Source organism: Brienomyrus brachyistius, chromosome 5 (genome assembly GCF_023856365.1).
Source record: "Brienomyrus brachyistius isolate T26 chromosome 5, BBRACH_0.4, whole genome shotgun sequence".
Classification (NCBI taxonomy): Eukaryota; Metazoa; Chordata; class Actinopteri; order Osteoglossiformes; family Mormyridae; genus Brienomyrus; species Brienomyrus brachyistius.
The window spans coordinates 32,896,786-32,922,788 of NC_064537.1; the positions used below are offsets into that span (position 1 = coordinate 32,896,786).

The following is a 26,003-nucleotide window of genomic DNA, read 5'->3' on the forward strand; positions in this document are numbered from 1 at the left end:
GGAATCAATGTTCTCTTCATTTTTTAGTAATTTCCATAATGCTTTCGGCTTCTCACCAATGATAGCCTCCTTAACGCTGGAGTCCACAGGCAGAATGTTCTTCTCCACCAGCTCCATGGGCCCCGGCCGCTGTGCGATCTTCTCATTGAGGTCATCGGCCAGCCGGGCCCTCTTCAGTTTCAGCTGGGTGGCCTGCAGTGAGGGTTCTGCCAGGGTCTCTGACAGCACCGTGAAGCCCCACAGGTTAGGCCCAGCACAACACCACAATGCAGTGCTCACCTGTCCAACTTCCCGCTATCCAAATCATATATGCTAATATGACATCATTTCTATCAGGGTTGCCAGCTCTCACTAATCTGCCGTGACACTCACGCTTCCTGACTCTCAGGCTCATGTAAGCAATCTTACAGCAAATCTATATTATTCCATTATAAACCTAAAATTAAACTACGTCAGAAGTGTTGGGGTAGTTTGCAAACCCTACAGGCTATTTGCAAAAACATGTTACATACCTCTAAATGAGTGTGAAGATTTGTCTCAAATTGAAAATCTCATGTCAGCCAGCTGACTAAAGTTGGCAATCCTATTTCTATATATAATTTGAAAATCTCAGGCCTGTTTGTTTCAGACACAAACATTTGCCGTAAAGTTTAACCCTCTGGGCTCTAAGGGTAGGGAACAGACTTTCACTGACTGGGGCATGGTCACACATTTCATTCAATACCATAAACTTAATTCATGGCAAATAAATTATTTCTTCTATATTTGTTTTGGCATTAAACTCATCTTAATCGTAGTGTACTTTATAAATGTGTCAGATTTATGTGAAGTATGTAATTTGACATCAAAGTATAGACATTGCAAAATGCAGTTTGGAACACTTTCAGAAACATTATGAAAGTACATAGTAAGCAATGGTGGCAGTTTGTTTTGATCCCAGATATCTGATCACCAAAGTCTTGACTACATAAAAATGACTAAATGGTGTAGTTGCAACATTCAGTTGGATAAATAAATAAGAAAAACCAAACTCATGTCACTATTTCTGGGCTCCTTTCATTGAATATGTCATTTCATGTGTATAAATGAGCCATTCACACCTGGCCACATCCCCCCTTTTATAGCGCTGATGGGGATGTATCTGGATCGCGTTTCACCTTTGCGTTGTTCATCTAATTACCATGCGAATGCGATTTGAATACACGGAAATGCGGCTATTTATAATGCGAATAGCGATCTTCAGGTGAGGGCGGCACTACACGCCCCCGATGCAGGTAAAACAAAGTAAGGTGACATGGTTTATTTTTTGCCGATTTAAACTAATTTTAAAAACTTTAATACTTCCGACAATTGCCGTCAACTCCAGACAGTTAAAGTTTTCTTCATTATTAAGCGACATGTTCTTGCAACAAAACACCACTGTCCTGGGTTTCTCATAAAATTTCGATACAAGGTTTACCGACGCTTGAAGAGGCCCTGGACACCTGGGCCTGGAGTCACATCCCACTCCACTGGGAGAGGAGGTGCAGGCTTCAGGTGTCAATTCTGACCTTCAAAGCCCGCCAAGCAGATGAGCTTGTGACGTTGCGGCCATGCGGCAGGGCTTACCTTGTAGGATGTGCATGCGGACGAGCTCAGATCGCTCAGGACGGCTTCGGATCTTGTGCTTAAGGAAGTTCTCGGTCTGCAAGATGGAGGCCATTTTTGTCATGGTTTTGAATGGACATTGAAACATGCATTTTTAAACAATACTGGAAATTCTCATCTTAACGAGATGCTTAAAGAGTTCTGATCTGGTTCCACTGGGCAGAGGCTAGCCAGGACGAAGGGGCTAGACTCGGGGAGTGGCCCGGCAGAGATGCGGTAGCATGCCGCTTACCCTGGCTCTCTCCAGGCTGCGGATCTGCTCGTGAAAGGCAGCGGGGCTCTTCAGAGCTGCAGGGGGGACATGGAAGGTCACGGCTGAGCGCCGGTCACTTCAAACACACTCACATCTTTTGCTTACAAGCCATGAATTTCTAGTAGTTTCATTCATGGCATTAAATGCACAATTAAGTCCTGCTTCTGTAAGAAGGAAGCAGATCATGGGACTCGGCAAAGCATGTTCTGATGTTTGATGATCCCGATAATGACAGTTTCAAGCCACATTTTAAACATGGGGGGAGCAGTGCGGCTCAGCGGGTCAGGCCTCTGTGTCTGTGATCTGTGGTCGCCTGTATGAATCCTGTGCTTGGCAGAGTAGCCACATCCCCCCCGGGCCCTCGAGCAGGGCCTTTAACAGCCTGAAAGAAGCTCCAGCAGTGCTGGACAGACAGCTGATCCTGTACTCAGACCCAAATCTCTCACCTCTACATGCATGTGTATGGAGAGCAGTATGGAATATGGGAAAAAACATTACAGTGTGCCTGTACTTATACAAATTGTCCAGAAAACTATGATAATAAGGAAGACTGGTCTCATTAGATCAGTCCTTTATGGTTACTTTTTTAACTTTCATAGACATTTTATTGGAACGACCATTTTATAATCAGTAATAATCAGTAAATAAATATAATCAGTTATATTTTGGAACAGCACTTGCAGCCCCCATGAAATCGCTAAGAGAGACACTGTGTGCTATTGCTGCTAGAAAACAAATAAACAGATATTATCTGAATGGTATGGTATTTATTGAAGGTATGGTATATCACTGAGGCTATGTTCACTCAGTACAGTTGATGTTAACTGCTTTGTTCACATATGGTACAAAGTAGGGCTGAGTGATATTACATCGCAATGTGCTGACGATTATGTGGCTCGGAATCATCACCAGGGCTTCAGATGACGGACGAAACAATCGTCTGGATGCCAGTTTTTTGGTAACATATGGGCGTTTACTTACACCCACGTTATGTGATATCGCGCAGCCCTGGTACAAAGTACATCCTGCTCCTCTGTATGCACTCTATTTAACATGGGAGGCGGCTGCATCTGAAGCACACAGCCCAGTCCCAGACCTACAGGTAGAGCACCTAAACTCTGGGAGAACCCCAGCCCTGTCACAGAGAAACCCCCCCCCCCCCCCCCCACCAGGGCACCTCACACTGCAGCCCACAAGCTGTTGTGGCACAGCTGGTAGAAAACACCCGTAGGAATAGCACATGGTACCAAGACTGTCTCCGTCCAGCTGTCCTGGGCCAACACAGGGCCTGATTGGTTTACCGGAACATGATGTAATAGAGAGAAGCCCACTTGCAGCTCACATTCACTAGCCTCCTTCCCTTCCTAGTAACGCCAGTCCCTGGGGGAGACCCTGCTCCGGAGGGCGTGTGCCAGCACTGAACCAGAGTTCGATGTCTTCAGGGCAGTTTATAAACTGTTCTATAAACACAGCATTCCTGTTTGGCTGCCATGAGCCAAAACGCCATTCCGGACACGGAGCCCGGGATGGCACGGAGCCGGAGATGACACGGACACCAGGGAGAATTTTGACGGAGAGTTGACATGCCACAGACATGATCAGGTTTCAATTATTTCTGCTAACATGAGAGATACTAACAGGTAGAGAAATCCATGTTTTTCCCATGATAAACCCTTCACTTTTTAATAAATTGTGAAGCTGCCTTAAATGTAGCATGAAACATACTCAGGTCTGTAAGGGGGCTGGAGAAATCTGTTCATTGGCATCACAAACACTTGGATGGATGCCTTTTGTTACCACTAGTGGCTTTCTTTACAAACTATGCAATCAGTAAGTATTTGAGCCAAGCTGATAACAAGGGACATGGGCCTAAAACACAAGTCGCAGTAAAGGCTTTGTGAGCCACGCCCCTCGCTGAAACATGTTCAGCGCAAAAATCTCAAATGTCCAGCATAAAATGGGAAACGTAACGAGAGAATGACCTTTAAGTACTCAGGCGCTGGGCAGGTTTACAGGGACACTGCCCCCTGGGCATTGTGTTCCCGTGACCCATGGAGGCGACGAGCAAGCGGGCAGGCGGCCGTACTCACGAGGCATGATGCCCTGGTCCACCAGCTGCTCCCGGGTGCGTCGCTGCTGCAGTCGGAGCTGAAGGACTGTGGGAGCAACAAAGCAGGGGGTCAGACTCTCTGCCTGCCTGTGGGCTCCTCAGGGCAGGATGTGCTGTTCCATTCAGAAGGTACTGTTATGTAACACGTATACACACACGTGTGTATGTGTGTTTCTATGGGAAAAAAACCCTATTCCCAACAATGACAGCCTTAACCCCTACCCAGCCCTAACCACAACCATAAGTATTGGCATTTTTAGTTTTTTGATTACAGTCACAGATTTTTATAAAATTGAGTTTCCCCTTGTGGGGACCTCAACATCTAAATAATAAGTTTTTATCACATTGTGGGGACACAGTGTAATATAATCCCCCCCCCCCCCGCCACACACACACAGATATGCACTTGTATTTCTCTCTTTGTTAAGTCCTCCCAGTGAATTAAACTCTTGATTTATTGCATGGTTCCTAAAAGAATAAAAAAGTGCATAAAACAGTTTTATGAGGACGTCTTCAGAAGGTCTGAAGTTCAGCAGTTGCTCTCTTTGCGAGGACCATGCTGAGAAAACTGCCACCATGAAAAGCCAAAATGCACACGCTTCGCTGCCCGAGCGCCACAAACATCCTATGCATTTCCTCTCCATCACGCACTAGCAAATGACTCTGCCAGACTGCAGAGCGGCTACGTCCCTGCACTCCGAAACGACACAGCAATGTGGAAACGAAAATACAGAATCTCCTTCTAAAATGTATAGTCAACTGCTTCTTAAGACTCTTCTGAAACATAAACGTACATTAGGTTTAGTGACTTAAAAATGCTGAGGAAAAATATGGAGACACGGGGTACTTTAAACACATTCATCTGGATGCATAAAATTATCGAGTATTCCTAAACACGAACTTCAGGGTGCTGGTTATACAAAAGAATGCAGCTGAGTACGCAGAACTGTTGACATGTTACGAGGAGCAAGCCCTGAGCCACGAGACACTGCGAGTCTCAGGTGAGCGACTCGAGCTGGCAGTCCGTAAGAGATATCGCTCCGTCCGACAAAAACACTGACTCACAGCGGCAAAAATAAACGCAGCAGCTGTGAGAGGCAGGCCTGGGAGATCACTGAGACCCCGTTCCAGGCCAGCTTGGAGTTACGAGTTACGAGAGGCTTCCCTGACAGCCCTGAAGGATGGTTTCTGCTTCAGATATTTCTGGTAATGGTGCCCAGAGTGCACATCCTGCCATTTCTGCTGTCAGTCTGACCGCTAATGCAGAAGGAGATCCTGTAACAGGTGCTGTAACAGGTGACAGTGCCCTGAGATCATGTCTGTAAACAAAAGGAGAACATTCTGACTTCCATGTTTTGAAGGTCTTCGTAAAACTGCAATCATTAAGTGCATAGCCTTCATTATTGTACTGCAGGCCAGGGCCTTACTGGGGGGGGGGGGGGGGGGGGGGGCGTGACAAACATATAAAACAAAAAGTTACTAATGACTTAAACTAATAAACACACAATTATTTGGGGGGGCTGAAACATTTTAGTGGGGCTAACGACACCCCTACTGCAGGCTAACTTCTGTTAAGATAAGGAAATATTTCCATTGTTTTCGTCTATAGTCTGTTTTTTTGTGGAAATTGGCGAAACACAAATAATGGCTCTTTCCCAACAGAGATAAAATCGTGAGCCAAATATGCAAAACTGATCGGACTGATTCGACAGCAGAATTACTGAAATAAAAATCAGACCCCTAAACCAGGAATATCTGTGACTAAGTGGTTATATGCAATTCTACATGCCAGAAAACATAACCAATATAATAAAATAAATAAATACCAGACAGTGATGACGTGGGTACCTGAAAAACAAAATCCACCAATATGACCAGGGCACCGCAAAATCGTTTCGTTTTTGAAGTACTGAAGTCAATCTGCAGATCTTAATGGTTTGTTATTTAAAAAAAAAAATCATCCAGCTATCAGTGAAAATGCAGCTTCACCACAACTAAGCTCAATATACAGACATAAGCCAACAGCACTCAACCATAGAAATCTACCTCAAACGATCATCAGGCAAAAGGACATAAACGCAGGAAACAGGTATGATCAGCCCTAATCACCGTAAATACAAATCCAGAGTGAACAGGAGGTCTTTGATTATCACGATCACATCATTAGTACATCGAAAACCATGCTTTTAAACAGAGCCAGGGCTGGATCACTCAGCGTTTAAAGCCTTTGTTTTACTGAAAGACATAAATCCAGCAGCACACTGTTAGGCAGCTGATTTCTGCCTGGGGCCGGGGTGATGTCACCAGGGGAAAGGAAACAGACAAGCACACCTGCATTAAATTACACCTCCCCTCCGCCGCCCCCCCGTATTACGACACTGAAGGTGGACACTGTTTGGACTCGTTGGTGCTGGTCCAAATAAAGTAGGACAAAGAGGTGGGAAGAGCCTCCGACCGGGACATTGTGGAGCGATACCTCAACCCCTTTTATCCCGCCCCCTCTCTTGCATTTTCACCAATGAGAGCCAGCAGGATGGAGCTTTCACCAATGAGAGGCCAGTGCTATGCCTTCGCTGGTGTCAGACACATTGCTCTCAGCGCTGAGCACAACCACATACGCATTTAAGTTCTTATGTTGTCCATAACTTGCACTTCCTTTTTAATCAGAATAAATCTGGTTAAAAACATGTCAGTCAGCAACGTGGCACTGTGTCAGACACTAGTAGAAACTTTCATTGTTGTGATTGCTTAATTAATGGACACGTCGTAAAGGATCAAGTTTTCTGTTAGAAAGTTAAATCTTCTGTGGTCCACAGTTGTGAATCAGAGAAATGCTCAAAACAACATTATTATTTGCTGCTAAGCAAGAACTTTAGTCAACTCCAGGAAGAATACATCTTCTCTCTCACATAACAAATAAAAGTAATGATATTAAAAGTTGAAGGATGGGTTAGACCACCTGCAAGGCAGCGGGAAACCATGGCAACAGTCCAGGCAGTCTCTATGGATTGTGACACCTCCACTCACAAAGAAACAAGAACACAGACAAACATCTCACAAGGTGGGGAGACAGGCCGGTGCCCAAACTGTTAACGGGTGAAGGAAATGGCAAGGTCAAGTCAGACGTCAGCTAAAGTGTGATTTTCAGGCACTGTCAAGGTGACGTGACCTCAGCTGAGACCTCTGGCAGAGCTGGTTCTCCAAATGACCTGCAAACAGTCAGGTCAGGGCAGGAGGCAGCTAACCATCGCAGACCATCAGTGCAGCTCTTCCTGCAACACGAGTGCATTCCAGCATTCGGCCAGAATGATGACAAATAACCTCAACAAATCCAATTTACTACCTGCTTTTTGTGACAAAACCACCCTGTTTCCCTTTTCTTACATAAACTTATTCTGTGTGCAGAAAGAATGCACTGCCAAAAAGTTATATGGAGATACAATAAATGCCTTATTGCTTTTAACAGATTTTAATTTGATAAGTAAAAGCTCACACAGCAGAGTTTCACATGACCCTGCCATATTCCACTTTTAGAACAACCTTCTTAATTAGCGCATGGATGATAGCTGATTTCTGAAAAAGTATACTCAGTACATACAGCATCAGCATGGTCTTTTTCATATTTCATAGGAGTGGGATCACGTCGTGCTTCAGACTGCTCTGCATAGGAGTGGGATCACGTCGTGCTTCAGACTGCCCTATATAGGAGTGGGATCACGTCGTGCTTCAGACTGCTCTACATAGGAGTGGGATCACGTCGTGCTTCAGACTGCTCTGCATAGGAGTGGGATCACGTCGTGCTTCAGACTGCTCTGCATAGGAGTGGGATCATGTCGTGCTTCAGACTGCTCTGCATAGGAGTGGGATCACGTCGTGCTTCAGACTGCCCTACATAGGAGTGGGATCACGTCGTGCTTCAGACTGCCCTACATAGGAGTGGGATCATGTCATGCTTCAGACTGCTCTACATAGGAATGGGATCATGTCGTGCTTCAGACTGCTCTACATAGGAATGGGATCATGTCGTGCTTCAGACTGCTCTACATATGAATGGGATCATGTTATGCTTCAGACTGCTCTACATAGGAGTGGGATCATGTCGTGCTTCAGACTGCACTACATAGCAATGGGATCATGTCATGCTTCAGACTGCTCTACATAGGAGTGGGATCATGTCATGCTTCAGACTGCTCTACATAGGAATGGGATCACGTCGTGCTTCAGACTGCCCTACATAGGAGTGGGATCATGTCATGCTTCAGACTGCTCTACATAGGAATGGGATCATGTCGTGCTTCAGACTGCTCTACATAGGAATGGGATCATGTCGTGCTTCAGACTGCTCTACATATGAATGGGATCATGTTATGCTTCAGACTGCTCTACATATGAATGGGATCATGTTATGCTTCAGACTGCTCTACATAGGAGTGGGATCATGTCGTGCTTCAGACTGCACTACATAGCAATGGGATCATGTCATGCTTCAGACTGCTCTACATAGGAGTGGGATCATGTCATGCTTCAGACTGCTCTACATAGGAGTGGGATCATGTCCTGCTTCAGACTGCCCTACATAGGAGTGGGATCATGTCATGCTTCAGACTGCCCTACATAGGAATGGGATCATGTCGTGCTTCAGACTGCTCTACATAGGAGTGGGATCATGTCCTGCTTCAGACTGCCCTACATAGGAGTGGGATCATGTCGTGCTTCAGACTGCCCTACATAGGAGTGGGATCACGTCATGCTTCAGACTGCTCTACATAGGAATGGGATCATGTCGTGCTTCAGACTGCTCTACATAAGAGACCAGTAAATATGACATCAGTGGGACTAGAGCAAAAAGGGGAACCTAATAAGTTAATAAGTTCTGCCATGGTATTAACCTACTTTATGGAAACAATCATTGAGAAGTCATCTGTAATCAGCCTGAGGGCACAAATACCCCATTCATGGTTCACAGCTTATAGTTGGGTAGTGAATCATTTTGACAGATGGTATTTCAAGCCTTCCTGCATCAAAGGTCACTGAACCTGGGTCTCTGCAAACACCCCTGATTTCGGAAAACATGCCACCCTTCAGCCCTTGCTCTCACGAATCAGTTTAAGGAATTCTGTCAGAAAACAGTGCAAAGTTTCAACAGGAAGTTAAAAATTATGAAGTGAATACTTTCCAGAAGATAATAAATACAATCTAAAACTATTTAAGATAAAAAATATATAATTGAATAATGAAGATAAACAGATTTTAGAAACCCTTTTAATTATGATTATGAAGTGTAATTTGGTTCCCACCAAATTTCCCAGCAGATAAAGGGATAAATTACGAGTGTTTCTAATGGCTAAGGGGCCCTATAATTCCTGTCTAATAAAGCATACTGAGACTGCTAAGCCAGGTCTAAGATATGCTGTGACACTCAAGCTTCAGGGAGTTGGGAGGCCAGACATCAGATGCCTGAGGGCCACACACAGCCACTACTTACCATTCTTGCGTTCGTTGAGGGTTGGCAGGTTCTGGTTAGGCTGCAGCGACAGTTCCTCCAGCTCGTGGGTCACAGTCTCACTCTGTGGACTGGGAACCAGCAGCCCCAGCATCCCTGCATCACCCTCTACATCCAGCAGCCCCTGAGGCTCCATCTCTCCTGCGGGAAGGAGTCAGGGGTCTACCAGCAAGAACTGAGTCTCGGACCCTCAGTGCTTCCCACGTACTGCCTGGAAATTGAAGAGAATTTATTTAAGTTCAGTGTATATCCATATCCTATGAACTAAATTGCCTGATTTACAGTAACACTGTGTAGTATAAACTAGTTGCAGTTGCTAGCATGCTATAAGCAGTGTTGGGGAAGTTATTCACAAAGGTAATACATTAGAGAAAGAGGTGGACAATTCCAGTCCAGAAAGTACAAATCCAGACCAAGGTTTTGTTTCAACCAACCAGTGGAGCATAAAGAGTCACAGTTGGTTGGTTGAAACCTAACCTTGGTCTGGATTTGTACTTTCTATAATGAAAATTTCCACCTCTGTAATGGATTACTTTTCTGGGTAAGTTCCCCAACACGAGCTACAAAGTTTGGAAGTATCCCACCCAATTTACCATAAACTTTTTTCGGCCCAATATCAATACAGTTCTTTTCATCCATCCATCTACCTGACAAATGATCACAATTCGAGTACTACACTACACTACACTACAGTACATATTTTTTAAATAATTCTTACTCAAAAACTGAACTTATGGTGGACAAATCAAAATTTTTAAATTTCAATTGCATAAAATAATCATGACAGAAAATATTCTAAGCAGGTCATATAAGAGATATATATAAGAGCCTGTTCATGAAGCTGAAAGTTCTAATACACTGTTGGCCCCCAAAAATGACATGGCAGGGTGATATGATCTGTTTATAAAAAGAAGTTGACATACATCAGACTCAAAACATGGATTACCCAAAACATACACTAGAAGTTCGTCCGTTAAGGACAGTGCTTTATTTACTACCATAGAACATTCTAAAAAGTACGATGGAAATAGATACACCACACTGGAAATGATGAAAATAGGACCGTCACTTCGGTGAACAGAGAAATTTTAAAGTTCTGGTGAGTAAACAAACAGCACGGTAACCATGGATCCAAAACAGGCCCAGCCGCAATGATAAACTGCTTCGTAATTGGTTTCATATTGAGACTGTGTTCACTCGCTCTGTAAATAGTGCCTCGATTAGCATTTCATCAACTTCCGACTTTCGAGGCTGTTCTATACTTATAACACTATCAGTGGGATAGTCCTGCAGTATCTTCAACATCGTTACTAATATTTCTGGTGAAATATTGGTGTTGAATCACTATGTGCTAGACGTGTCATCCACACTGAAACGAGGGCATGATCCAGGTCTTCTGGAACTAATCACAGAAGCCAAGACAGCAAAAGGCTCCAGGATGTTGAAAAATGACTCTTATTCAAAGCAGGAAAACAAAAGAAAAATAAATTACACTGAAAAGCTGCAAACGAAAAATCTTTCCAAAAGTTTGGTGATGTTTTAAGAGATTAAGGAAGATTGTCAGTAATCAAAACAAATCAAACCCTTTGGCCAAAAGAAGGGGGCATGCAGAGCTTTTCTCCTAAAAAGGAGGTCTTTCTCCCTGGAACAAAAATTCTGAGAGGGTTACAAATGACACGACGCAGCCATAAAGATCTCTCAGTTTCAGATCTGCCACCTCAATGCACCAATGCCACTTGTAACATGAACCCAATGCTAGGTCCCTAGTCTCCAGAAGATAGCTTCTGTGATAGCAGACTACATTAGCCTATTTTTGAGGGACTTCTGGGATATAGAGCAAACTGCTGACCTACCAGAGTGTTTGTAGAGGTTCGGTCGCCCGACTTAAACTAGTTTTCATTTGGAAAAAGTAACCCTCTCTCCTTGAAAGATATTCTGCATTTCAGTCTAATGAGCTAGCAGTGCTTAGCAGACTTTGCTGAGCTCCAACTGCTATCAAGTGAATCTCAGTCATGCTATGGTGAAAGATCTGTTTACAATACTCACTCGGCTTATTCTTCATGAGTGAGAATGGCAGCTTCTCTGCCAAAGAACAAAACTCAGTACCCCATTTTACTCGGAATATACAACCAACGACTAGATCTATAACACACAATGGAGGCACTATTCAGCCAGTCGCTTTGTTCTCCCAGCTACTGGCATGTTAAGTAGGTGTGACTGCTATGGAAGCCCAGCTGGATGACAACACTCTCTTCCTGTTATCAAGGTATGGCCAAGCAGGCAGGAAAAGAATTACCCGGCATATCCCGGAGAGCAATTTTAGAGCTGCGAAGCATTCCGATTACCCACTGGAAGGAAACACATTTTATTCCCACACTTTTTAATCTTTACTCACTCCGAAAGAAACGGCTAAAAGGGATACGACGAGGTAAAAGCTAAGAAGATGAGGCGCCTGAAAAGGAAAATGAGAGCATTCCAGGACTGATTCTCGAACACCGTGCAAGAATTTGCCATAAGTCCCCATTTTCACCGGTAAACCCACTGACAAAATGTCACCTGGGGCCCCCCTCACCTAATAAAAGTCATAATTGTACGTATTCAAGGGCCCAAGTAAAGTGTTGGGGGGCCCTGAATCTGTCAGGGTCTCCATATGCCTGCCGCAACCCTGCCTACAATGATGGGCATGTAAACATCGATGTCCATCAAGGAGTAAGAGGCAGCAGTGTTGTCACAGTGCGGTTTGGACACGGACATGTAGAACCGTCTCGCAGGCATTCGCAGAGGTTAAAACCACAGAATCCTGAAGCCAGACTTGATCTCATCATCCCTGGATCCTGCCTCATATTTAATCCCCACCCAGTTCTGCAGACTCTGGTTTTCCTGTAAATGATACAAAAAAACTCTGAAACTCCCAGACCGCCATGACATTCCACAGAAGTGGTACCATTAAGTGGTCTTTCCAGAAGATCTGACCCAGTTTTAGCTATGCACAGCGGTATCTATGGGCCGGTATGTGACTTAGCGACTGAGGCCTCTGATACTCTGATCAGAATGTCGTCAGTTCGAATCCCATCCTTGGCAGAATACCAACATCCTTGTTGGGGACTCGAGCAGGCTATTGATTCTAAATCATGATGAATATTTTTAGCATTTAATTCTCAAAGAAAAATAAAATATTTTTTTCTGAAAAAGTAAACCATTGCATTTCATAAATACTCCAGGTTCTCCAGTCATGGATCAGAATCAATAGAATTTTTTCAAATTATTTCAGGTGAAGGACTGGCTTGAACACATGTTCATGTCAGATTTTAAAACCATCCCCTACCTGAGAATTCTGATGTAATAACAATTATAAATAATTCCAGGTGTGTATAAATTAAGAGGTCTGAGTCATTTTGGATAGACTCAGTATGACATGAGCAATTAGGAGGTTCTATGGTGGGTGATGAAAGTCATTATGAGAGAATCATCCATTGTATCATTGTGTGGGATCATGACACTCTAATACAGACTTTCTTAGCTGCCAGGCTCCCAGATTTTTATTATCAAAATTCTTAACTTTTTCAGTTTTTTCTGTTCTCACATTCAATAAAAGCCAACATATACATGTATAGAAGGTTACCTACAAACAAGGAGAAATACGAAATAGTTGCTACCTGCTCAGTTACACAATTAAGCTTGCAACAATGCAACAATGTAACAATGCAAAAATGTAACAATGTAACAATGCAACAATGTAACTGATAGGACAGAGCTGCCTGAAAATGTCTAACAGACCTAGAACACACTTTACGTATGTCACCAAAACGAGTTTTAGAAATTTAAACAAACACTGAAAAGCAAAGAGGGCTCATAGGGCATAATCCTTCACAGTGATTTGAATGGATCTCCAGCATTCAATCAAACACCTGCGGCCCCATCTCCAGAACAGCTCCAGAGTTCCGGAATGTGTCCTGTACTATTGGATAGTTGTTAAGAAAAGGCAAACTAAGGATATAATAATAGCCGATACATGGACTGGGAGTCATAAAATGAGATGAAAAGAGAAAGGTGTTTCCCATAAGGAAAAGCAGGGTCTGGCAAGAAATCAACCAGCTTTGTTGGGCACATGGGTGGAACTTGCACTATTAATGAAAATCACAAGGAATGGCTGTGGTCACTCACGCACTTCTTAGTACAGCACGTTCTGTCTGGACATAATCCCATGTGTATGATGCAAGCACTCAAAGACCCTGCGAAGCAGGAGATTCCTGTAAATGCCATAATCAAGACAGTGGGCCAAACTGCAGCTCCTCAGTATTCAACTACATTGTACTATGATTAGAAAGCCATGCAGTACAGTCTTCTTAATAAATATAATTCCTTAACATATAAATCTTTATAAAATATGCTGATGAAGCTCAGAAGCTCATCGGTGGACTTTAGAGAGACAAGAGACTCTTGAAGACATCATCCATACAGCAGTGGGATAAAATCAGATCTGCAGGAGATAGAGGTGGGAAGGAAAAGAGCTGGCTATGTCCTCTGTACCTACACTATTCCCTTCACAAGCTCCTCATTGGGAGCCATGGAGCCCATGACTCCCGCAGATCTCCACCCATTGCCCACTGCAGCTTGTTCCTTCTGGCAAAGGTGCCATACCTCTGTAATCTTTGTGCCTCCCCTCCTGCCTCCCCAAAGTGAAACATCTACACCCCCGGATCTCCACTGGCAACGTTCACCACACGCCCTCATTAATTTCTTAATAAGTTCTACAAAGGAGCAGTAAACTCAGAGCAAAACCGTTTCACATAAAGCAGGAACATGGGCTGATTTCTGCTTAGATCCATTAAGTTCAATGCGAAATCTGTCAAACTAATTCAACTTTTTTCCTCACCCCACGACAAACATCACGGCACAAACGAACGTTCAAAGGCAGATGACAAGGCTGGTTGGCAGGAGGGTAAAAAGAGAATGAACACTGTTTGAACCTAAATCTAAATAGTATATAAAAATTCAGTGACATCGGGCTAAATGTTTACAGCAAATTCCCATTAAACACCTTCTAATCCTAAAGGAATTAACACAGAGAGCTATTTTAGGAATTCCATGTGGCTTTATTATGTAGCTTAGGCATGTGAAGTACTGCTTTCACCACAAACCTGCTTTAGCTGAACCCAAGTTGAAACAAAGAGCACTCCCTGCGGATGAACACTCGGGTTCAAGCAGATATCAGATGTATCTGTGACCCCTCCCAAAGCACAATTCATGTTTGTTCTGTCATAAAGCCCATTTTCCACTAGGGTAGGTTTTCAAAGGACCCGGTACAGCAGATCTTCAAGCTGTGGCAGATGCAGGGAAATCTTCTGCAGCACAGAACGGTCATGGGGCTGCCAGCTGTGGGGGGGCTACAGTCCTGCCTGGCTCCTGACCTGCACCTGTGTGGACAACTGACCCCCTCCTAGCAGCACCACCACCCAGACCTTAATGGACAGGAATAGAGGCAGCATCTTTCAGACAGGTAGATAAAGATCTTCACATCTTTCTGTCAATTGGATACGCTGGCCAGACAGTTCCTACAGTGGAAAGGCAGTATAATTGGCTATTTCAGGCTTTGTTTTCTAACTTTGAATGAAAATGCAAGAAGTATGTGACATGGTATGTCAATAAACCAACGGAACCCTAACATGGTATGTCAGTAAACAAGCGGAACTCTAACATGGTATGTCAATAAACCAGCGGAACCCTAACATGGTATGTCAATAAACCAATGGAACTCAAATATGGTATGTCAATAAACCAACGGGACCCAAACATGGTATGTCAATAAACCAGCGGAGCCCTAACATGGTATGTTAGTAAACAAGCGGAACCCTAACATGGTATGTTAGTAAACAAGCGGAACCCTAACATGGTATGTCAATAAACCAGCGGAACCCTAACAAGGTATGTCAATAAACCAGCGGAACCCTAACAAGGTATGTTAATAAACCAACGGAACCCAAACATGGTATGTCAATAAACCAATGGAACCTTAACATGGTATGTTAGTAAACCAGCGGAACCCTAACACGGTGTGGAACCTTAACATGGTATGTCAATGAGCCAATGGAACCCTAACATGGTTTGTCAGTGAACCGATGGAACTTTAATATGGTATGTCAATAAACCAATGGAACCCTAACCGTAACCCTAACATGGTGAGAAAATACACTCTCCTCTACTTACAAACTTTCAACTTACGAACTTTCAGACATATGAACAAAGAGGACTGTAAGTCCAATTTGTGTTCATTGGGTTCCCGTTTCCTGTCCGTAATATAATTTTTTTTTTCTGCATACCAATTCCGCCTAGTACGACTTCTGGCCACTACTCCCGCCGCGCAGCAGCGTAGCATGCGTACTCCCAGCATCATAGTTCTTAGTACGTGCGTATACCCTAAAAATGATGCTGAATAATGAATTACGAACATTTCAAGTTACAAACGGCCATTCGGAACGTAATTCATTCGTAAGTAGAGAAGCGTCCGTATAGCAATGTAATCCAAAAGCTTAGCTTCTCCCTTCCATAAGAAGGAAGTTAAAAGGAACAGTGGTCATATTCTTTTCTCACAAACACCTGCATTGCTCCTTAATGTGTGTGAATCATGGATGCAGAGTTGACCTCAGGGAAAAGAAAAGACGTCTTATAAATACGATGTTGTGTCTGCCTGCCTATCTTAAGATATTAATTATTAAGTGCAGGTAAAACTGTTTGTTTAGGAAAACAAAAGACCGTACCCACACAATGCAATTCCTTACCATACATCTACTACCAATTGTGTAAAATAAATGTGTAAAAAAAACATCTTCTTTATCATTTAGACTGATACCCAACTAGTTTCCATTTCTGGTCTGGTGTACTTTGATCAGTGCTCAGTTGCTGAGCTAACCAGGGTAGGATAATTCGATAAAGTTGTATAGGTTTCATGACAACAATTTCAGGTGTAAATTAGACATTAACCCAAGCTTATATTACTGTAACAAAGAATTGCCATATAACAACAAAATTTCTTATGTATCATGGTGGATAGTCTCCCTTTGTTGAAAAATTCAACTTTAATGGAAAATGTTACACAAAATACCAATGGGGCAGTGTTTTATTCTGCAGGTTAGGATTCTCTGCTGGTGATCAGAAGGTTACTGGTTCAAATCCCACGGTCGGTAGAGGAATATTATTGTTGGGTCCTTAAGTAAAGTACTTCGCCACAATTGCTCCAGGGACTAGTTGACTAAAATGCATCAACTAAATATATGTAAAACATACAGAAATACATGCAAGAATATAACACCACAAGTTCTGAAACAGAAATTCCCTGGTTTAGATTTTAATTAAATGCTTAAGGGATTCCGGTAAAGAATAAATAAGATTCAATTCATGAGTCATAAACAGTCTGCATTATGTAGCTAGTATTTACACAGATATCATTGCACATTTATTCATTTTCTGCAAGTTCCCTTGCAGGTAAATACATGCATCATTTTACTAACATTCCACGCCTACTCACTAAAGGTGCCGGTGAAAGCAACAACGCAGACCTTCCAGCTCCACCGGAGAAAAGCACAGACAGGTGGTGAGCCGCCCAAGGAAATGCAAAATTATTCACAATAAGTCAAAAAGTAACAAGGAACTCTTAATGAACTGCAGCTGGTCATGAACAGAAAGGCAAGAAATGAGGGAGACGCAGCACAGGCGCAGTTCTGCACCTGGGACTCCAGCGGCACCATCGGCGCGTTTTAGCGAACGTGCACGAGGCCGCGCTGACTCCAGCCCAGCTTCTCCGAGACGATTCCAACGCACTCTTTGCCTTTTCGTTTATTCACTATCCAACATGCAAAGGAAAACCTCAGAGTCGTCATTTAAAACAGAGAAAACAAGCCAGAACCTGAACTCGTCCCAGACCGACATAATGGTTACAGGAACCAGCAAACGACCTTCAGAATCCTGCAGGCAGGACGGTCACACCTGCTGTCTGTAGACTCACGCTGCTTATGACGCCGAGAAGAGCAGCGGGGCCTCGCGTGTGGATCGCAGGCCGGCCGACGGCGGGTTCGGGTCTGGGTCAGGCGGCCTGCAGGGCGTGAGAGACGGAGCGCGGCTGGGATGGGAGAAGCAGTCAGCCAGGGTCTCCCAACTGCGCGGTGCAGCAGCAGTCAGAGCTCAGCAGGCTGCGCTGGGCTTTAGCTTCATTTTGTACAAGTATACAGCCCATAGTGAGTGACTGTGTGTGAGTGTGAGCTCAGAAATGCACTGGCATCCCATGAGCCCTGTGATTCAGCTCCAAGCTGCCCCCCCACCCCCACCCCCACCCCCATGAAAATGTATGTTTATTTGTCTGCACTTTATCTACTTTGCTGCTGTATGCAGAAGAATCAATAAATCTCATTATATCTTATTTTACTAGATAATCGGCATGAAAGACAAACGGATGAATAGACGAATATAATGCTAAATGAAACCATGAAGCTTCATCGCAGTGACTGAAGGTCCAGCAAGCTGTGCACTAGGATCTGAATGGGTGACAGAAATGCCAGCATCCCGCTGATTAAAGCCTCCCACTTCTCCGTACTCACACCAATAAAGGGTTTGTTTAAAAAGTGAGCTGAAGCCCAAGGCGTTTGCAGCCGATCCAACCTGTTATGCCTCATGCTGTACCGAAAACAAGCTCGTTCACATCAAGCTACGCGGCGCACACAGGAAACACTACCTCTGTCTTAGAGCGATGACAGCACTTCAACCTTGACAATATTCACCAGGGGACACAAGAGAACGAACCTTATGCAGTAAAGGGGCTTGCAGGGGTCCTCTAACAAGTTTTGGTTATATGTAACAAACTCGGTGACAAACCAGATAACTAGTGGCTCTACTTACCTGCGAGGGAAAGTGCCGATCAGCTGTGCGGAGAGCTGCCCTCGCCTGTTCACTCCAGAGCACACTAGGCCATTGTGAGCAACCTGTAAGAGGGAGAAGGAGCAAAATAAGTGACATATGTTCTAGGGAAACGGACAGAAACTGGGCCCTCCTCCAGGTGATCTAGCAAACTTACAAAGGTTCATTCTAGTCCAACAGGTTGTTTTCTGGGAAGAAAAAAGCCAAGGATCATCATAAAAAGATGACAGACCCTTTCAAGTGACAGATGAGAGGGTTTATCACATCTATATATTTAAGATTCACAACCGTAAAATGTCAAGTAGACTGGGATTCGAGTCTGGTATACAGTCCATCCCCATTGATCGCTATGGAAACGGAAATTATTCGTAAGAACATGCAACAAGAGCAACAACAGCAGGACCGGATTTTATACACATAAGTGGCTCTTCAGTAAAGCAGCATTTGCAAAAGGTAGCGTGAGAGAACCGCTGCCTAAATGCTCCTGCGTCACTGCCAGAGGCTGCGTGCCACCCCCAGACGTCAGTGGAAACAGGTATCTGCTAAACACGCACTTTTCCTCATATCCAGAAATTATTTTTGAAATTGCACCACAGCTGCAGTTATCTTCACACTGGATATGGAGCAGATAAGACTTGCTATGTATCCAAGTTTATTTTTATCTCCACCAATATCGCTGGTTAATAGAGTCATACAATTGGCAGGTGATGGAAAAAAAAACTCTCAAGCAACTTTGTAAAGACGTAAAGAACAAAGCATAAATAGAAAATGTATGAGAATAAATTTTTGGCTGAAAGAAGAAAAACCTTTGGGAAGGAAATTAATTCACTCTGCTTGATGCCATGGGCTGAAGAGAACGGCGATATCAAGCACCCACCATCCATTCATGCTTTTTCCATAAACACTTCTCCAGTGCAGGACTGTGGAGAGCCTGAGACGTGTCCCAGGAAACACACAATTGTTTTTGAAACATTTGTTGTACGTCCTGGCATCAGAGTCCTTTCAAGTGAAATGCAGCTACACCTCAGACCATTTAGCTTTAGGCATTTTAACCGGGTTTAACGTAGCTACTAGCTAACGGTGTAATGTCAGCTAGCGATAGCGCGTGGGCTACAGTGATGCTTCTCCTGCCTATGCACCAGAGGGCAAATACTTCAATTGACGGCTTTAAGCACTTCAGTGCTTTGGCACTGAAATGAGGCACCAAAAATCTGCACTGCAATATTGTCCAGTACATACTGATCATATGGGAACCGATGCTATGTTAGCGCTGGGGTTTTAGTACTGAACCGTACAGGATGCCAGTCCGACACATAATTAACACACACGAGACACTCAAATACAGCGATCCACCTAAAACACATGCTTTCCTTTCGTGGGATGAAACCGGAGCAATCGTGAGGAAAAGAAACAATGTAGTTGTGAATGTAGCACACAGTCTAACACCCCAAGCTGGGCAATCTGCCCACTGAGCAGCAACACGGCAGGAAGTTTATAAAGTAGAACAGTAATTCTTCATTCATCCATGTGGGGAAATTGTCTTCATGTGTCCCACATAGACCGCGGTGCATTTCTGTCTGTGCGGCGAATGGGGGTGGGCCAGCCAGCAGAATTCAGTGTCCAGGAGACGCGTGGCAACTTACGACTGCGTGAAATAACATTTCTACAGAAGAGAGCAAAGCCGATACATCGCTCATTTGACAACAGGAGGCGTGAAAATGCCCCAAAATGGACACCGGTCAACAAGCCAACACAACAAGGCCAACAGCCAGTCTGTCCAGCTTTACGTCTGAGTGAAACAGTTATTATTTTAAATCGGCGAATCTGGCCGCGACGGGACGCTGTCCCATGTGGTTTGGGAAGTGGCAGAACGTGTTCCTGGAGGCCAATTCTGGCTGCACAAATTCATGGCCACACTGCAGAGTCACAGCAGCTGGACTGGCTTAACGTGCAGTGACCTGAAGACTTAACACTGCAAAGCTCTGGGGCCACGTTCACACTCAAAGTCACGCCACAAATGAGGCTGTGCCAACGAGAACGAGCCGGAGTCAACCCCGCCCCCCCCCCCCCCCCCCCCCCGCCAGTCCCGCCTCTACTGCCAGTACAAAAGCTGCAAGTCACCCACGTAGGGTTTTCGGTCCCTCGGCAGAGAAAACACGTGTGGCTGAGAAACTCCAAACAGCGTGATCTGATGCCACATAGTCGGGTCCAAACGCTCCATAGCGAGTCGGAAACGGCCCCCCATGAAGAGGAAAAGCTCGCGTGCAAGGAAGGGTGCAGAAGTTAGGGGCCAATTCGCCAGCAAGACACGCTTTCAGCCTTCATGCGAGGTGTTTTTAGAATGGGAAAGTCCAATGGTTCAAAGCAAGAGGGGAACGTTTCACCGAATGGTACAGGATGAGGTGGAATGGTGAAGCAGGGGCGTGCATACAGCGAGGGCAGCTTCATCAGGGGCCGCAGTGTAAACATACATATAGAACCTCCTGTCCCTTCTACTCTGTCACCACTACAAAGCAAATCAGCTGGAAAGCTAAGAATAGCGGCCAGCAGGAAGTAGAGCCACACTGCAGTGTGTGTGTTGGTGGGGGGGAGGGTTACGAAAACAGAGGGGGGGAAAAAAAACACTCACATTCACTCTGAAGAAATTCAAGGGGCCTCAACTACAGGCGCGCAAGAGCTTCATCATCCCTTTACGTCTGCTAAGAAACTAAACAGATTAAAATAGGAAAAGAAGCTTCTGGATTTTACAGGGACCGTAAGGGCACCGGTGATGACTCTCGAGTGAAGACCCAGGCCTCCCCTGATCAATGATGGTAGCCAAAGAAAGTGTTCCATCGTAGCACAGGTGACACGCAATAAGGCGTCCCCCAGGCATCTAGAAGTATGCAAGCGTCTCACATATCTTGCACTTTGCAGGGCGCGGACGGTCTGGCTCGACCGACAGGAGACATTTAGCCGGAGAACAAATCTGCCGACAGTGACGGGATTCACGACCAGTCAGGAACAGGCAAACGCAACCTGGAAAGCACCTCACACCTCTTTCACTTTAATTCTTTTCTTTGTACTTTTAAACTAAATAATGACTCAGTTGACAGTTTCCGAGGTCTTGTGCTACTTTTGAAAGGCTTGCTGGCTGACAAATCCATCTCATGTTCTAGGTTGGCTTGTACCCTCTACAATACCATATTGTAATTAGTCACCTGACGGGGTATTTCCTGACAGATTATAGGCTCATTTAAAAGTACAGACCAGGTTTTCCTTTACAGGTTAACATTAACATTACGTTGAGTTTAACAGCAAGCAGTAACTGCTATACATGCAGTTAATGAATGACAGGCATTAAAAGCAGTACGAGAATAAACTCCAACGCAAGAGAGACAGAAAACACAAGCCAGACCTGCAAGGGTCTCCGTAAACATGCGACTATGCTGGAAGACAGAAGCGGCAGGGTACGAGGGCCATGCACCCGCTGCCAAGCCAGTAAGGGGAAAAGACTGAGCACGTCTATCAGCAGAGGAGACTTTCGGAAAAGGAACGAAGCCTTCGTCAGAGAGCAATGTTGTATGGATGGTGAAACAGAGCAGGGTCTGTGGACAGACTGCATTCCCGAGTCTTCTTTAGATCATGGGTCTCCTACTATATTTGGACAGCCGTTGAACTTGAAACTTATATGACGATTTACATTCCAGGCAGAAACACGGTATAGTATGGCAAGCAAGGTACTCAGCCTAAACCCCTATCGTCCTACGGCTTATCCCGATCAGAGTTGGCGAAGGGGCTTGGAGCTGACCCCAGGCAGAACAGGGGACAAGGCTGGGTTCTATTCTGGATGGGATACCATCACCGGGCACAAAGACCGTGGGCAACATAAAGGCATGCATTCCATTTGAGAAGGAAATCTGCATAATGCGGAGAGAGCATGCAAACTCCACACACGGAATGGAGGTGGGATTCAAACACACAACCCTGGAGATGTGAGGGAGCAGTCCTACCTACAGAACCACCATAACAGTCACAGCATCACACCCGACAGTGATAATCCAGCTTTTCCAGAAAGCTACTCACCATAGAAGTACCTGGCACACAGCCTAATATAAAGGCATATATATGTGTGTGTGTGTGTGTGAATAACATCATATATAATAAAAAAAAAGATAAATATAGACAATAAAAACAAAAGAGCAAAGGGAGGCATAGAGCATCAGATATGATAGAAAGATCCAGAGGGATCAGTAGAGGGTTCTTCCTGGCCTGGCTAGCAGCAGAGGCACATTGCTCGTGGGCAGCAGAGCGTGATCTTCTGTGGGCAGGCGAGTCCCACATCCATCAGCATCAGATGCATGTTAATCAGGCGCAGGCGAATGCGCAGGCGAATGCGCGACTTTCCTCAGACCTGCGCCATGTGCCAGTCAGGGATCAGTATCAGAGCATTAGGACGGCAGAAAGCAGGATTTGGTCTCAAAAAGCCCCTGCACCGGCATTGTTGGCAGCGTTCAAAGCAGTTAATAAATACATATTCAGGAGGAAATTGGAAGCCGAGCTGCTTTTAAATGATCCCATAAAGAGATGATTAAGATGCCTGTGCTACCGCGAGCCAAACGAAGCGAAACCTTCAGAATGCGAGACACTCTCTTTACTAATAACGATCAAGACACACCAACTTAAATGCGGGATTTACTTTTTTAAAGAAGAAGATCCAGAAAAATGTATAACTGGGAGCATAATGTAGCTGCAATTCATCTTGCAGAACCTTCAGTGAGCTCAGTGAGATCGATGATACGATATCGTTTCACGCTTCTCGTCAGCGCGCGTATTTGATACCGGCAAGCACCATCTCACACAGATGAACGAGCCCTTAAATTTGAGCCCATGGTATTTACTCTGCGCTCCATGAGAGCAGCGTTCTCTCCGGCAAGCCGCACCGCCCAGCGCTGACAGAGCAGAGCGTGCGTGGATGGAGATGGCTGACACTGAGCAGACGTCCTACTGGAGGACAGCGTTTCGCACACGCTGCTGCACCCCAGGAAAACTTACGCAGTAACATTAGTAACACAGGGCTTGCCAAGCCATTCCACACTCGGTATGTTAAGGCTTAGTAGCAAATGGAAAAAGATCTGGAGACTTTGGCAGTCCAGGTGGTCCCCGGGCGATGAATTACAATCCAATGTCACTTCATATCTATGGCAAATATTCATATGAGAGTTAAAGAAGGAATTTACACTATTCATACGATTCAACATGCGCCTTAATTTTACAAGCCTGCTAGGGTTTGTACAACAACTATGCCAGTCACGGGATTTGAACTGACAACCTTCCAGCCATGAGCACAGTGTCCAAGCCCACAGAGGTACACACCAGCCTGTGCATGACTGCTCAGTTACGAATGGTGATCTCACTGAGACAATAAAGGGTAAGTGAAAGATCACAAGTGACTGAATGAGAGATTTTCAGTACGTTCATGAAAGCAGAAATATAAACAGGTATTGTGGGCTGAGTCAAAACCACCAAGACCACTTAATAGCAGAATATTTGCGAATGGATTCAGTACAAAATATACAGTATAATGCATGAGCAAGCAGACTAAGTTCTTGAATTACTTGAGCCATTAAGTCCACTACAACTTTCGGAAACTAACGATGATTACTACTATTTAAAAGACAGACATAAATAACTTTAATCTAAATTATAATTGGTTTATTTCCCTGCAAAGCTCAGTCTGATTGCAAATATAGTCTGGACTTGTTACATAGAAATGATCTAAATGTGACTGTTTAAAAAAGAACAAGCCACTGGTTTATAACGAGTCGACGCTGCAGCTCGGGGCTCATCAGACAATCTGTTTGATGTGCACCTGCATCACTTCAGAACTCACTTTCATCTCTATCTTTCCATCTTTCATCTTCTATATCTTTATTGGTGCTCTCCCAACATTTTTTTTTTCAATTTCTGCCTCCAAATTGGGAAACAGCTGTTATGAAGCTGAATGTTTCTCTCTTCTTCTGCAGTGAATGAAATATTTGCCCCAACAAATAGCGAAAGCCATCATGGATTTCTGCAGCCATTAAAACATCCTAGTGAACAAGACTACTGACTATGAATGGAATTCCAAACGAATCCCACGATTTATTTCCTCCATTCCCTGCAAATCTCCAATGGCCATCGTCATCTGATGCTTGTGCAGGTAAATATTCCCTCATTTCTTCACACGTCCATAATTAGTCATGTCTGTTTAGCGTAAGACTTTTTGTTGTGTCACCTTAGAAGTATCTGATTTGACCATTCAGATGGGGGGGTGATGCTTCCTAAAAGTTAAATCTTCCAAAATCCCCCTCTGTGCTTTGTCACACATCCATCCAGGACACCTGAGGACCCATTGCTCCCAGTGGCACAGTCTGCTTTAATGTCCAGGGATGGATTTTACATCAGCATCTAACACAATCATAACCCTGATCTACTACTGAGAAAACTCTCCGAGATAAATATTAATCATTCCCTGTGCAAACAGATTCACACATTTCCAGACTAACTAGAGTAATTCTGAGGAGCAAGCCTTACTCGGCGCTAAGCCTGAATAGCAAGCCTTACTCGGCACTAAGTCTGAGTAGCAAGCCTTACTCGGCACTGAATCTGAATAGCAAGCCTTACTTGGCGCTAAGTCTGAGTAGCAAGCCTTACTCGGTGCTAAGTCTGAGTAGCAAGCCTTACTCGGTGCTAAGTCTGAGTAGCAAGCCTTACTCGGCGCCAAGTCTGAGGAGCAAGCCTTACTCGGCGCCAAGTCTGAGGAGCAAGCCTTACTCGGTGCCAAGTCTGAGGAGCAAGCCTTACTCGGCGCCAAGTCTGAGGAGCAAGCCTTACTCGGCGCCAAGTCTGAGGAGCAAGCCTTACTCGGCGCTAAGTCTGAGGAGCAAGCCTTACTCGGCGCCAAGTCTGAGGAGCAAGCCTTACTCGGCACTAAGACTGAGTAGCAAGCCTTACTCGGCACTAAGACTGAGTAGCAAGCCTTACTCGGCACTAAGACTGAGTAGCAAGCCTTACTTGGCTCTCACAAGCCCCCATCCAGTTAGCCAGGACACTACAGTCAATCCGGTGCAATCCTGTAAATTCTCAAGCCAACTCCACCGGGATGAAAATGTCACTTGCACTATAAAGAAAGCACAGTGGCACATGTGCTTCTTAAGACATCCCAAGACACCTGGCACTGAACAAGTTATTCTCGTACAGTTCTACAGAGACTTTGTTGAGTGTGTGATAACTTCTTCTATCACCATCTGGTGTGAATCCAATACCACACAGTTCAAAAACCAATTTCAGCGAACTGTCAAGTATGCTTAGGTGATGACTGGCTCCAACCTTCCGTAGCGGTGCTCTACAAATCCAGAAAGGCCACCAAGATCACTGCAGATCTCCCAAACCCTGCTCCTCACTTATTTCAAAAGCTTATACAAGACTTTTTTATTTTAAAGCAATCAAAGCCAAAACCAGACAGCCAGACTATTTCTTTATCAAGGCCATATCCCTGCTGGGCCAGTATCCTTCAACTACACATGTCAGTTGAAAAAACAACGTGCCATCATGGCCAATTG

At 44.6% G+C, this 26,003-nt stretch overlaps 1 protein-coding gene across 7 annotated transcripts in view; it reads right to left on the reverse strand.

The window, feature by feature from the left end:
• Positions 1–26,003, reverse strand: part of mrtfba (myocardin related transcription factor Ba) — a 44,425-nt gene that overhangs the window by 15,520 nt on the left and 2,902 nt on the right. For 4 of the 7 annotated variants that reach the window (XM_049015107.1, XM_049015105.1, XM_049015106.1 and 1 more), the window contains exons 2-7: positions 18,403–18,485; positions 9,496–9,724; positions 3,991–4,056; positions 1,880–1,935; positions 1,609–1,684; positions 57–218 (exon numbers count right to left, since the gene is read on the reverse strand). In XM_049015107.1, coding sequence (XP_048871064.1) covers positions 57–218; positions 1,609–1,684; positions 1,880–1,935; positions 3,991–4,056; positions 9,496–9,649 — 514 coding nt within the window. In that variant the 5' untranslated portion in view covers positions 9,650–9,724; positions 18,403–18,485. Of the gene's footprint in view, positions 1–56; positions 219–1,608; positions 1,685–1,879; positions 1,936–3,990; positions 4,057–9,495; positions 9,725–17,038; positions 17,354–17,496; positions 17,603–18,402; positions 18,486–26,003 lie in introns of all 7 variants that reach the window. The other 3 variants (XM_049015104.1, XM_049015103.1, XM_049015102.1) reach the window with 3 other exon arrangements.